General features: G+C 44.1%; 1 protein-coding gene across 4 annotated transcripts in view; it reads left to right on the top strand.

The window, feature by feature from the left end:
- slit1a (slit homolog 1a (Drosophila)) overlaps positions 1–11,377 on the top strand; it is an 83,934-nt gene extending 72,557 nt beyond the window's left edge. For 2 of the 4 annotated variants that reach the window (XM_085296887.1, XM_085296886.1), the window contains 16 exons: positions 1,392–1,460; positions 2,088–2,159; positions 2,265–2,336; positions 5,847–5,918; positions 7,211–7,374; positions 7,480–7,604; positions 7,708–7,805; positions 7,886–8,025; positions 8,166–8,259; positions 8,352–8,489; positions 8,592–8,820; positions 8,922–9,052; positions 9,151–9,305; positions 10,413–10,701; positions 10,788–10,999; positions 11,096–11,377. In XM_085296887.1, coding sequence (XP_085153013.1) covers positions 1,392–1,460; positions 2,088–2,159; positions 2,265–2,336; positions 5,847–5,918; positions 7,211–7,374; positions 7,480–7,604; positions 7,708–7,805; positions 7,886–8,025; positions 8,166–8,259; positions 8,352–8,489; positions 8,592–8,820; positions 8,922–9,052; positions 9,151–9,305; positions 10,413–10,701; positions 10,788–10,999; positions 11,096–11,334 — 2,299 coding nt within the window. In that variant the 3' untranslated portion in view covers positions 11,335–11,377. Of the gene's footprint in view, positions 1–1,391; positions 1,461–2,087; positions 2,160–2,264; positions 2,337–5,846; positions 5,919–7,210; positions 7,375–7,479; positions 7,605–7,707; positions 7,806–7,885; positions 8,026–8,165; positions 8,260–8,351; positions 8,490–8,591; positions 8,821–8,921; positions 9,053–9,150; positions 9,345–10,412; positions 10,702–10,787; positions 11,000–11,095 lie in introns of all 4 variants that reach the window. The other 2 variants (XM_085296885.1, XM_085296884.1) reach the window with 1 other exon arrangement.
- Positions 11,378–13,140: the final 1,763 nt, after the last annotated feature.

Here is a 13,140-nt window from a genome sequence, read left to right as displayed (position 1 = left end):
TTAACAGCAGGGGCAAAGAAAACACATCGCGTCACTTAGGGAATAGGAAAGGAGTCAATAAACCCTGTAGTTATTCTCTCAGACATTCTTCTTCTATGTTCCTCACAGCCTTCAGGGCTAGCACTGATGTCACTCTCACACTCAGAGCCAAGGATTAGTGTGTGTGTTTGTGTGTGTGCGTGAATATTTGTGTGAGGGCCAAAAGCCTGTCCACAGGAGCATAGGGGAGCAACAGGACATTTTAATGAGCAGTTTTCAATGGAAAGGGGAGGAAATGGAATAGGTCTGGAACTTTCCAATAATGCTTAAAGTGGTTCAGACCAACTCAGGCACACACACACACACACACACACACACACACACGCTGTGCGAGCCTTAAGGCCTGTCATTGTCCCAGCAGGTGTGACCAGGTGTACCCCTCTGTTCTGGGCTTTCATCTTGTCATCTGGAGAGTTTGCTACTCCATCATTATCCCAAGTGTCCTCAGCACCGTCATTACCTATCATTACCACTGAACCCAAAGGCCTCCTAACTACCCACCTCCCCGCACCCACGCACCCTGTGCTTCCCACCCTGTGTACAGTCAAGAACAATAGCAGGAGCCTGCAGCTCTGCTCAGAAGGACCAGGCCCTAAATCAGCCATTTATCAAAGTGACACACCACTAGTAGGACTTTGTGTTGGTAATCAGGAGGGTGGTTGTGTGCCTTGTATACATCACTCACTTGCATAGCCCACATAAACACAAGGGTTTGTACATCACTTTAAAAGTGCTGGGTCACATTTAGGAATTGTTGTTAAACTGGAAAATCAGAAAAAAGCAAATTCACTGAAAGTAACACATTTGTCTTCTTTTCTTAGTCACTCTTTCACAGTAGAAGTGATTCTTAGCCCAGTATCTGTGTGAAATGGGACTACTTAAACAGCATGACTGTGGAATGCTTGCTATGCTTGACTTCTAGTCTTGACAAGCAACATTGTTTTAAAATCTTGTAAGCAGATATCCGTACATGAATATGCAGAATCTGACACCAGAAGCTTTCTGGTTTTCATTTGTAGACTGACTGAAGTTCAAACTTTTTTTAACAATCCTGTTTGAGCAGGCTGTGATGCAGTTAAATAGTGTGTAGAAGAGTAAAACAGGGATTGCACAGTAATCATCAGCTACTGATAATGATTTCTCTTTTATTCATTTTTTCACTATCCCAATATTCTGGTAGCCAACTGGTAGCCAACTGGTTACCAGAGCCATGAGTGGATCAGTTGAATCTTAGATTGAAAATACATTAAGAAACAGTGCTGGTAAATATTTTCAGTCTGCTGTAGCTGTTCTATCTTTCAATGATAGCGCCTGCTGGTTCATTACAAAACTATTTGTGTCTGTCTGTCCAGGTATCTAGATGGAAACCAGTTCAGTGTTGTTCCAAAGGAACTGTCTGCCTTCAAATACCTACAGCTGGTGTAAGTTTTTTGTCTGTGTACATCTTCAATTACAAGGTCTATATCCAGGATGTCAAACTTATATTACACCGTGGGCCACATACAGCTCACTTTGATGTTAAGCCTTTGTGTTTACCTGCACATTTAATCCCTGAGATATATTAATGCAATAAAATGAAGTGCAATTTCAAGTATGTCAGTTTTTCTACAACACAAAGAAATGTTGCTTAAGAATGATTCTTTGAGCCTAAAGTCTAAGAAACAGCTTTATAAAATTACAGCAAAAGATCTGGTAGCTCGTTGCCTAGACTGTTGTGTAATTATAAAACAGAAAGTTCTTGTTAATTCACAGAAAATATCCAGTTTATTATGTCTTTTTTCACAGAAAGAAAGACCTTTACTGTCATTTAATTGATTATCTATTGCTTAATTACTTTGGTGTAGTATAAAAAGGTGTGTGTGTGTGTGTGGGGGGGGGGGGGTCTTTATCGGTTCTTACAGTCCAAAATTCATGCCAAAATTCTTGTTCCTAAGTCATCCAGTGGGCCAGATTGGAGTCTTTGCCGGGCCAATTCTGGCCTCCGGACCTTATGTTTGACACCCCTGGTGTTGATCAGTACAGTGAATGATTCCTTTTTTACGTTTCAGAGACCTGAGCAACAACAAGATAAACTCTCTGACCAACTCATCCTTCGCTAACATGAGTCAGCTTACCACTCTGTAAGTCTTAACCAGCCTTGACTGTCATTTTAATTTATCTGCAACTAGAAAAGTTTTGTTTTAATTCTACCTAAATGTGACACTTGTGACGATCTTACTTTGCAGAATTCTGAGCTATAACTCGCTGCGCTGTATCCCCAAAATGGCTTTCAGTGGACTGCACTCACTTCGACTGCTGTGAGTTCATTTTCATATTTCAGATGAATTGCATGCAGGTACTATTTGTGTTATATATGTGCTTTTTTTTTTCAAATACAGAATGTATACTGCCTGTGCTATGAGAGTGTTTCACTTTTTTCTTCATGAAAAATCAAATGTTTCTTTGGTGTCACATCATTTCAGGACAGTGTTCATTCTGCTCACTGAGAACATTTGAAGTCATTTTGACAGAAGTGTTCTAAAACAAGACAGGACTTACTTTCAGGCTAAATGAGTTATTAAGGAGGATATTTTTACAGCCTGCACTGACTACAGAGATGGTGCAAGCAGATGCTGAGAATGTTTGATTGACTCCAGAGGAATGAAACACAGTCTAAACAGTTATGACAGCTTATGAATACACACACAGACACACACAGACACACACAGACACACACATAAACTCCGACCTATTTTCTCTGTTTAGATGGCAGCTGTGGGGGGAAATAGCAGTGTTATTCCAGCTCCCACTCCTAACCACCTCCTCTTCAGACTTCTGCCCAGTCTGCTTGTTCACCTCCAAGTGCCCCGAGCTCATCACTGCTGCACCATCAGGGCCAAACACATGCTCCCACATCCCACTGTACAAAATCACCCTGACTCTGATTGCCGGAGAATGTTTGCCCCGCTAGCTGTAATGGTTTTGACTTTGCCTGTGGGCTTTTATGAAGTTATGAAGTCTTTGATTGTGCACTCTCAGTGACCATGGGCTCCCTGCGGATGAATTCGTCTGCTAAATAACTGAGATGTAGATCGTAAATGCATTCGACAGATAGATGACGAAATGAAACCAGTCTTTGGAAGCGCACAGCAGCTCGAAGCCTCAAGCTTTAACTCGAATGTACAGTTTACTTTTGCAACAGGAGAAACTGAGACCAGGCCCAGCAGCACTCCTTATGAGATTATGCGCGCACGCCAATGTCTATTTGTGTGTCTGCGTGTGTGTGTCTGTGTGCGCACTGATGCCCGTATATGCATAGTCTAAATGTTTGTCATCTACTGGCTTGGTGCCTGTTAGTATGTGTGTGGGAGTGCAGTTATCAGCCTTCCATGTGTGCTCATAGCAGGCACACTTTTTATTAGTGACAACAAAGCTTCAACAAAGCCTCTTTTTACGGTGGGATTCGACTAAAGCCCCCGATCATTACGAGACACAAAGCGTAAGAGCCCTTTTAGTGTAGAATGAGAGTGAAGCTCGGCCATCATTAGCTGATGCCGCCGTCGCTACGCCAGGCGTAGAGCTTTGATCTCTAATGAAGCTGTGTGTCCGTTATTTCTGCTGTTACTCACTCACGCCACCTTTACTTCTGAAATTCCCCTGAACAAGTATGCTAGACGCCATGTGAGGCCCTCCCTCAGTGCCACCAACACGTACACACACACCACACAGGCTCAGAACTATATACAATAACACACATATATACACACAGACTGTCTGGGCTACCTTATTGTCTTACTCAGACGGGAGTCCAAGTGAAGCAGAAAACTTTGATGTCTTTACTGCCCGTGTGATCAATCATAAGCCTCCCATTAAATGTCAATTGGAGCTGTGGCATTTCTTTCTTTGCTTAGAAATACAGTGGGGGGTGCAGCAAATCTCGAGCGACAATGAGCTCAGTTTAATAGTTTAAACTTTCAGACTCCACAAAAAGTTCAGAGTTCAAAGTTGGAAGCTTCATGGAAACCACAATGAGATGCCAAAAGCGCCGCGCTCATGTGCAGTCGCGCACGCCGAGGTGCCAGAGCCTTTATAAAGCTGCACCTTTGGCTTTACACAGCAGTAAAAGAGGAGAAGAATCATTAACGCTCACTTCTTCAAACAAACCAGGGGTCTGAGGCTGGCATGGATGTGGTGTGATTGCAAGCGGCACTGTGTGAGTGTGCACGCATGTGTGTGTGTGTGTGTGTGTGTTTGTATGGTGGTTGTGGTTTAAGCTGCAGATTAATACGCTTCTAATTGGCCTGCTGAGTATTAGGTGTGAGGTGAGTGAGCTGAGACAGCGCCAGGGTGTGGCCCGCAGGGGTTTGAGTAGCAACCTGTAAGAAATTAATGTGATATGAAAGAAAAGAGAAGGGAAAAAAACAATGAATGTAAAGCTTTCAACAAAAACAAAACAGACATGTGGCTCACAGAACCAGACTTCCCACACTCTGTGTAGACATAAGCCATCGAATTGTCAATCGGTTTCATTCTGGGAATCGGGCTGCAGATAAGCTGGCATAAGCAACGTGAATTGACAGAATGATATACAGCCGTAGCAAAGAAAAGTCAAAAAGAGAGAATGTTAGCAGGAGCGCAGATCAAGTTTCTTCCTGGAGACTCCATGGCTCCTTTTTTCCCATGAGATCTTTTCCTGACTGGCACACTGCTGCTGGCTTTACGCCCTCGGTATCCTCCAACTACCACAACCCACCTACGCGCTCTACACTAATAAGCATTCTCCATGGCACACAGGCCAATTAGCGTGTTGTCTCAGGCAGGTTACACTGTATATTTTTCCTCTAGTATTTAGTATTCTTACACTGACCAACTCTCCGCATCCTTTCCTCTGACTCTTCCACAGTTTCACCGTGATTGACAAGTCCAACAAAGAAGGCAGTTTACTTTCAGAGTCTGTTTATACATCAGTTCTCTTCATCCAGGCATAGAGAGCAGATGTGTCATGTACTGTTATTGTGGACTGAGCTGTGGTAACATTAGCTTGCGGTCAGCTGAGGTTTAGAGGTGGTAATGACCTGACGGATTACAATGACCATCAATCATGTAGCCATTAAGCCATGTAGGCTTGTCAACCTTGGTAGCAGTAGCAGTCTGAGAACAAGGAAAATAACAGTAGATTCAAAATAATGCAAAAACACACCAGGATTAATATTACCGGTAATGCATGTGCCCAAATATACAAGCACATAATTGTTCCTCGTTGTCTGCACACACACTTACACTGTCTTGCATGTGGTACAGCTCTCTTTAACCCCCCAACTCTATACCCCTGTTGGCCCTGCCAGCCAGACGCGCATAGAAACTTGACACCAGCCTTTTCCAGACGTACAGAGCCTCGTATCTTTGCCAGCTGCACATGGCTCTACCAGAAACACAAACCACCTCCCGCTCATTTAGAATGCCAAGACAACATTGCGCCATTGTTCCTGATATTTCTGGTTTCGGTTTGTTGGAAAGCAATCAACCCAGCACTGACAATTAATATACTGACTCTTTGGTTTACTTTGAAAAAAAATATAGCTTTACCATTTGGACACAGGAGCACCGTTATAAATACTGAAATGGGACCGTTCATTCAAATACTTGTCTTTTTAAAAAAAAAAAATACTAGTGTGTTTTAACAAATCAAAAACGAGTTGATTTTCTGGCAGTTGACCAATCAGTAAATCTTCTTTTGAACTTTGTTCTAATAGTATGATTTTCTTTCTGTGCTCAGATGTCTTCATGTATTTTCTCTTTTTGTCCTCTCCTTCCCCTTCACCCTTAAGGTCTCTTCATGGCAATGAAATCTCAGAGCTTCCCGATGGCATCTTTAATGACGTGTCCTCACTTTCCCATTTGTAAGTAGTAACACACAACTGTATGGCCATTTCCAGAACCATTACCATCTGCATTTACCATGTTAAGTGTACATACATGTAGCTGCACACAAAAATGCATACACACACACACAGAGGCACTGTCAGGTACAGGAGCCGTCTGCACACACAGCCAGAGTGTGGCTCACAGCGGGCTGTCTGTTGTCCTCTTTGGTCGGCTCTGCATGAGACGAGCCCTCCCTTAATCAGCCGCAGTCCTGCGGTTCAAGCAACACACAGACCCCTCTGCTCTCTCATCTCCCTGTGTGACATCTTTGAAGCACAAACATTCACTGACTTGCACACACATATCTTTCATGGTCTGTGGACTTCAGTGTTTATTTATTTGTCTGCAATTTTGTGTGAGTTGGGCGTCTGGCTGTGCATGGCTTTTGCCATCCAGCATAAATTGTCACATCATTTCGTGACAGTTGCTGATCAGTAGACATATCTGCCTATTAGATAGATAGACTTATCGTGAATATGGAGCTACCAGGCAGGAGGGGAAGACCACGGAGGAGATAGGATGTAGTGAAGCGGGACATGCAGACGGGTCATGTGACAGAGGAGGAGGACAGGGTGAGATGCTAGATATAGGGTGAGATGCATCAAATGCGGCGACCCCCAAGGGAGCTGCCAAAAAAAGATGATGACGACAGATAGATCTGTCAATCTGTAGGTGTCCTCCAGTTTTGACACTGGAGCTCTGGCAGAAGGAAGCATAGGGAGAACTAAACAAAGACATTTCATGGAGAGCAGAGCAAGAGTCGAGGCTTCATGAAAATGGGGCGAAGTGAGGGATGGAGGGGAGCCATTGATCCACAGTCACAGTCAAGTGGCTTTCATGTAAGCAGATGTCAGGTGTCAGCTATTGGCTCGGCCTGAAAGATGAGCCTGTGTTCCGCAGTAATGGAACAGCATCGATTCAGGAGTGTTTGTGCATCCAGTGGGAGGACAGAGCGCCATTGATTCCTGACCACCATGACAGAAGCAGTTAAGAGTGCCTTCTGTTCACACCTTTGCCGTAATTGAACAGCCTTCCTCCTGATAATGCATGGCCCAAAGTGGCATTGAGCGTTAAACTTTAGAGCTGTTTTATTCTTAGGGAGGCTCTGATTTTTTTTGTCTAGGACATCAAGTTGATTTTTAAGTGAGTGTTACTTTATATGAGAATGTAGAGACACCTGCTGGTGACAGAGTGCACTACAGTGGGTAGACTTATACTGAAAGAGCCTAAATCACTGATTACTAATGACTGATCTCTGAATTTTCAGGGCAATCGGTGCCAATCCGCTGTACTGTGACTGTCACCTGCGCTGGCTGTCGGACTGGGTCAAGACTGGATACAAAGAGCCCGGCATCGCCCGCTGTGCTGGTCCTCAGGGCATGGAGGGCAAACTTCTGCTGACTACACCTGCAAAGAAATTTGAATGTTCAGGTGAGTTATTGTGTTCAGCGCAGGAATTTCATCTTAGATTGGTCACTTGTACCTGTAAAAAAAAAAAAAAAAAAAATGAAATATAAGCTTTGGCACTTCCTCTAGGTGATGTGGACACGGCAGTGTTGGCCAAGTGTAACCCTTGTCTGTCAAGTCCGTGCCAGAACCATGGCATCTGCCACAGCGACCTGGTGGAGATCTACAGGTGCAGCTGTCCTCCGGGATTCAAGGTAACTACACAGTGCTACCACCTACCTGTGAAGACCAGTTGAGAGGTTACCGACGTGAGTAGCATCATTTTTGGCAGATCCCTTAGTCTGGCCTCTGTTTCAGGGAAAGAACTGCGAGACGGTTCTGAACGCCTGTGTGAGCAGCCCATGTGCCAATGGAGGAACCTGCCGAATGGATGCAAATCAAGAGGGACAGTACAGGTGAGGAAATCAGTGAAGGTAAGGAATGAAATCTTAATCAAAGACAGAACTTGATGAGATGGATTTGTTTGCTTTTACAGTTGCACATGTTCATTGGGCTTCGAGGGCCCGACTTGCGAAACCAATATCGATGACTGCGATGACAACGACTGCGAGAACGGAGCAACCTGCATCGACGGTGTCAACAACTACACCTGTTTTTGTCCCCCCTACTACACAGGTTAGTAGATGCAGCATAGTTAAGATCAAGAAACAGCTGCACAGTAACAAAATATCAGTTAAAAAGAAGGTTTTACGCTATGAAAAATATGATTATGCTCTGCGTTAACCACCTTCTCTAAAACTTTTGCCTTTTTGCAGGTGAAATGTGTGAAGAAATGGAAGATGTGTGTGCCCCCGGTCGGAGCCCCTGCCAACACGAGTCTACCTGCCTCATCACATCCTCTGGACCCAAGTATGTTTTACTCCCAGAAGCACCAGATCAATCAATTCTGAAGCTGTATGTTGGGAAATAGACGATTTATATTTTGTATTTTTGCATTGCAGGTGTGTGTGTTCTCCTGGTTATGTTGGTGATGACTGCAGTGTAGATTATAATGACTGCGAGGAGCATCGCTGTCAGAATGGAGCTCAGTGTGTGGACGAGCTAAATGGATATTCGTGCATCTGTCCTGAAGGATATAGGTGAGGAGAGGACAAGTGTGCCATTATTTTTGGCTTCTTAGTTTCTTCTGCTTTAATCGGATCACACTCCTAAAAATCCCCTCACTGTCTGTCTTCCTTTAGCGGTCAGTTATGCGAGGTTCCCCCATCTCTACTGTCACTGTGCGAGCGGGCCGACTGCCAGAACAACGCCCCATGTGTGGAGCGAGGTGGGCGCGCCCTCTGCCAGTGTCCTCCTGAGTTCGGAGGGCCACGCTGTGAGAAGCTGGTCAGCGTCAACTTCATCGACAGAGACTCCTACCTCTTGCTCTCTGACCTTAAGAACTGGCCTCAAGCTAACATCACACTACAAGTATGTGCAGTCATTTCTACCATTTCAGTGTGCTGCCACTGCCTTTCTGTGCTAAAGCCTGAATAACTCAAACACCCAATCCAAAAATGATCTCTCTGTAGGTATCAACAGCGGAGGACAATGGTATCCTGCTGTACAATGGAGACAATGACCATATGGCAGTGGAGCTCTATCAAGGTCATGTCAAGGTTAGCTATGACCCCGGCAGTCAGCCAGGACATGCCATATACAGGTAAGGTGCCACTGCTCGCTCAGTCCTGATGAGCACGTAGCATTTTGTGTTCACTTTGACTGTACTGTATATCTTCAATCTGTGTTTTCCTTTCCCAGTACTGAGACTATCAACGATGGTCAGTTCCACACAGTGGAACTGGTGACCTTTGACCAGATGGTGAACCTGTCCATTGACGGGGGTCTCCCTACCACAATGGACAGCTTTGGGGCAGTGCGGCCCATCAACGGGGAGGCTCCACTATATGTGGGGGGTAGGGGCCCTCTCCAGAACACACCTCCCTCCTCTGCAGGCACTCTTAACTACTACACTACTGTCAATCACCACCCCTCCCCCTTCGCTTTGTCACCACCCGAATCACTCCTTTCCCTCAACCCTTCAACCCTATCCTCTAGCCACTCCATCCCACCTTTAGTCATGACTGTGTTTGCTAGAAAAAATACAGATAAACCTCCTGAATACTAACACACACACACATTTTTTTAATCATGAAAAGGAAGCTCATAGAACACAATTCTCAAAAGTAAAGCTACGTTCAGCTTCTTCTGAACCAGGTAGCACTGCATTTAACAGAGGCTTACACCAGATGCCCTTCAGGCTGAAGTACAACCCGCAACCTTTCCCTTGCAAATGTGTTAACCACCACACAGCTGAAGGAACATCATTCTCAAAAATAATAGATCATAATTTAGAGTAAAAACACAATGCATCTCTCTATAGACTTCGTCCTTCAAGCACTTTTTTATAGTGTGTGAACTACGCCATCTAGTGTTAGAATCATAATCAAACTACCACACACAGTCTCGACTTCAGATTAGTTTTGTATTTGCATGCATTTTTTCCCCATGGTGCACATGGTGTTCATTTGTATAATTTACATGTAATTTAGCCACTCTTGATAGAATCAGACTTTGAAACTGAAAAAATAAACCTTTAATGTTACACCTTAGATTTGTTGCATTTCAGCCCCCATTTGTGGGTTGATATCGGATCAGGAGTGGCTCAGACTTGGTGCTGTTTGTTTTTCCTGCTGTGATGTGCTGTGAAGTGCTGTTCTTCATTCATACAAACTACAGGAGACATTTTTTTCCATACCGCTCTCCCTTTTGTTGTCCCCCATTTCAAGGATGATGTGTCTTATAGTGCAAATGTAAAAAAATCAAAATTAGTTTAAAAAACTCCAACAAAAAACAGTTGTATATACTAATCTGAGAAGTGGTTTACACACTGCTGGGACACACATGCTTGAAAATATCAGTCTCCATTACACTCATACCAGCCCTGTGTTAGATGTCTGTGCGTGTGACTCAGTATGCACGTCCTTGTATATAACCATCCTTTCTCTCGTTCCTTCCTCCAGGCATGCCGGTGGACGTGCACTCGGGCACTTTCCGTCTCTGGCAGATCCAGAATAGCTCCAGTTTCCATGGCTGTATCCAGAACCTGTACATAAACAACGAGCTTCAGGACTTCACCAAGACCCAGATGAAGCCTGGCGTGGTACCGGGCTGCGAGCCCTGCAAGAAGATCTACTGTGTACATGGCATATGCCAACCTGATGGGGTCCAAGGACCCGTTTGCCACTGCCAGCCAGGCTGGAGCGGGGCGCACTGTGACCAGCCTGCTAACAACCCCTGCCAGGGCAGCAAGTATGTCAGCAAATGGAATAGCTTAGTGTGGATCAAGTTTTTAAACTTTATATTTATATTTATTGAGTTTATTGCCTCTTAAATAGGTGTGTCCATGGAAAATGCATCCCTCTGGATTCTCAGTCATACCGCTGTGAGTGTGCAGAGGGTTACCGCGGAGCCCTGTGTAACCAACAAGGGGAGCTGTTTAACCCCTGCCGTCACTTGTCCTGCAAACATGGTCGCTGCCAGATCTCAGACACAGGAGATGCATACTGTCACTGTGAAAGTGGCTATACCGGAGAACTTTGTGATGCAGGTGGGTTTTGTGCATGTTAGTCTGTAGTGATAAAGAAAAAAAAGACTTTAAAACAAGTCATATTAAAAACTTTTTTCTCCATTGTTTTTTATTTAGAGATTGAGTGCAGAGGGGAACCTGTGCGAGACTTCTACCAGGTCCAGCGGGGATACGCTATCTGCCAGACGACACGCATGGTCTCTTGGGTGGAGTGCACTGGAGCCTGCGACACAGGGGCCTGCTGCGCCAGTCAGAGGATGAAACGTCGGAAATACACCTTCGAATGCAGCGATGGGACCACCTTCAGCGAGGAGGTGGAAAAGACCATCAAGTGCGGTTGCGTGGGCTGCATGTAGCACAGTTCACTCCCGTTCCCTGCTGCTGCTGACGAGCAGAAGATGGAAAGAAAGAAAGGAAGTAAAGAAAGGAAAGAGAAGACAGTAGGAAAGTGAGGGAGAGAAAGAAAGAGAGATATTAAAGAATATATATAAAACCTCTATCTATATATTATGGACAACAGTGTTTGTAAAATAGTATATTTCCTCCCCTTCTAAGGGTGTTTGACCTACAGTAAAACAGAGAAACCAACATCACGGGCAACAACGTAGGTGCGACAACAGCAGCAAACCATTGTTTCAACCCGACTCACCCAGTGTGAATTCCCCATCCATCTCTGAGGCCTCTGACAGCCCAGCCACCATCTACCATCTTTACTTTGTGGAGGCAGAGAGAACAGTGGGGTCTGGCCTGGGAAAAGCAGAAGGCTAAGAGGAGAGCTGGACAATTTTGACTTGGCAAAGCTGTTTTGAGTTGAGCTTGGCTGGGTTGCCTGGACTGGGCTGGACATGGTTTGAGTTGAGTTGAAGTTGTTGTTGGTTTGGTGTAGCAGTTTCTCTGCCAGGATACAGTCATCCATCCACACACGCACACGTAGAAGTGAACAGCAAGGAAGAAATCGTACGATTAAGAGCGGCGCAGACGCCGTGGCTTCGAGGCTAGGGTGGTCTAGTGTCACAGTTGATTTCTGTGAGGTACCGTAACAGAAACTCCATTAAAAAAAGAAATAAACAAGAGACTGCGCTGACTAGCAGCACTGAAAACAGCAGTCAAGGCACGTCTCTGAAGTACATAATCACACATGCATGGCATACACACATTTTCTGCACAGTCTAAACGCCACACGGGAAGGCTTGTGCCAAACTATTCCAATCAGAGAACCCATCCGGTGCTGACAGTGCCCAGTGCTTATCAGCCCCCAGCATGAATTGCCTCAGGGTTAGGATGATTTGCATAATCCCACCCCCAACCTACTCCACCCCAGTGAGTAGGAGGCCAATCAGTCCTGCTCCTTTTGATGCCTGCAGTATTAAACTTGTGCAAACTGTTGCATGTTTGGAGAAGTTTGCTAACAAATATGTAGAGCTTCTTAATATCCTTATAAATGTACAAAACAAAAACGTTGCAGAATCATGCTCTGTTTTATTTTTTATTTTGTTTTGTTTCATTTCTCATAATTTGTTTTTGTTATATTTTTGTGTCATGATGTAACCTAACTCCTTTAGCTGCCCCATCCCTCCCCTACAACCCTTTATATAGAAATGCCTAACAGATTCTAATATATATATATTTGTATTTCATTTTGGTATAGTATTTTTCTATGTTAAAGAGTAAGTCTGTTTCCTGAAGCTTTGGGACTGGTGGAAAGGCGTTCATTTGGTTCCCTAGGTGTTTTTTGTTTTTTTTAATTTGTTGTATCTCACATGCTCCAAAAGGTGATTAATTACATTTAATTGGCCAAAAAAAAATGCAGCAGCTGGTTGGCCTTTTTGTATAGAAGGCAGTATTGGTCTAGAAATATGTTTAATATTGTATATGTTGTCTTCCATGTGAATATTACATTAATTCATTGAGAGTCTGTGCTTGTTTTTATTTATTTTATCTAATGGCGTTTTCCTGTAGAAAGTGAAGATCAAAAATGTCAAAAAGATTTAAAAAGGTAACTAAAAAAATTAATTACGTAAAAAAACTGTATTTGTAACAACACTTCATAGCAGTGTTTGACCTTCCTCTCTGGCTTAGACATTCCTGGTTTGCTTGCAGGGGCCGGAGAGTTCAGAGCTGAGATTAAGAGATGTCCCCCACCTCAAATTTCCCTTGAAATT

The sequence above is a fragment of the Mchenga conophoros genome, linkage group LG13 (assembly GCF_057382185.1).
Source record: "Mchenga conophoros isolate Kocher_MC1m ecotype Shallow Benthic linkage group LG13, M_conophoros_male_GT1.1, whole genome shotgun sequence".
In the NCBI taxonomy this organism is placed as follows: Eukaryota; Metazoa; Chordata; class Actinopteri; order Cichliformes; family Cichlidae; genus Mchenga; species Mchenga conophoros.
Note: the sequence above shows the minus strand (reverse complement) of the source record. Positions and strands in the feature narration are given on the sequence as shown.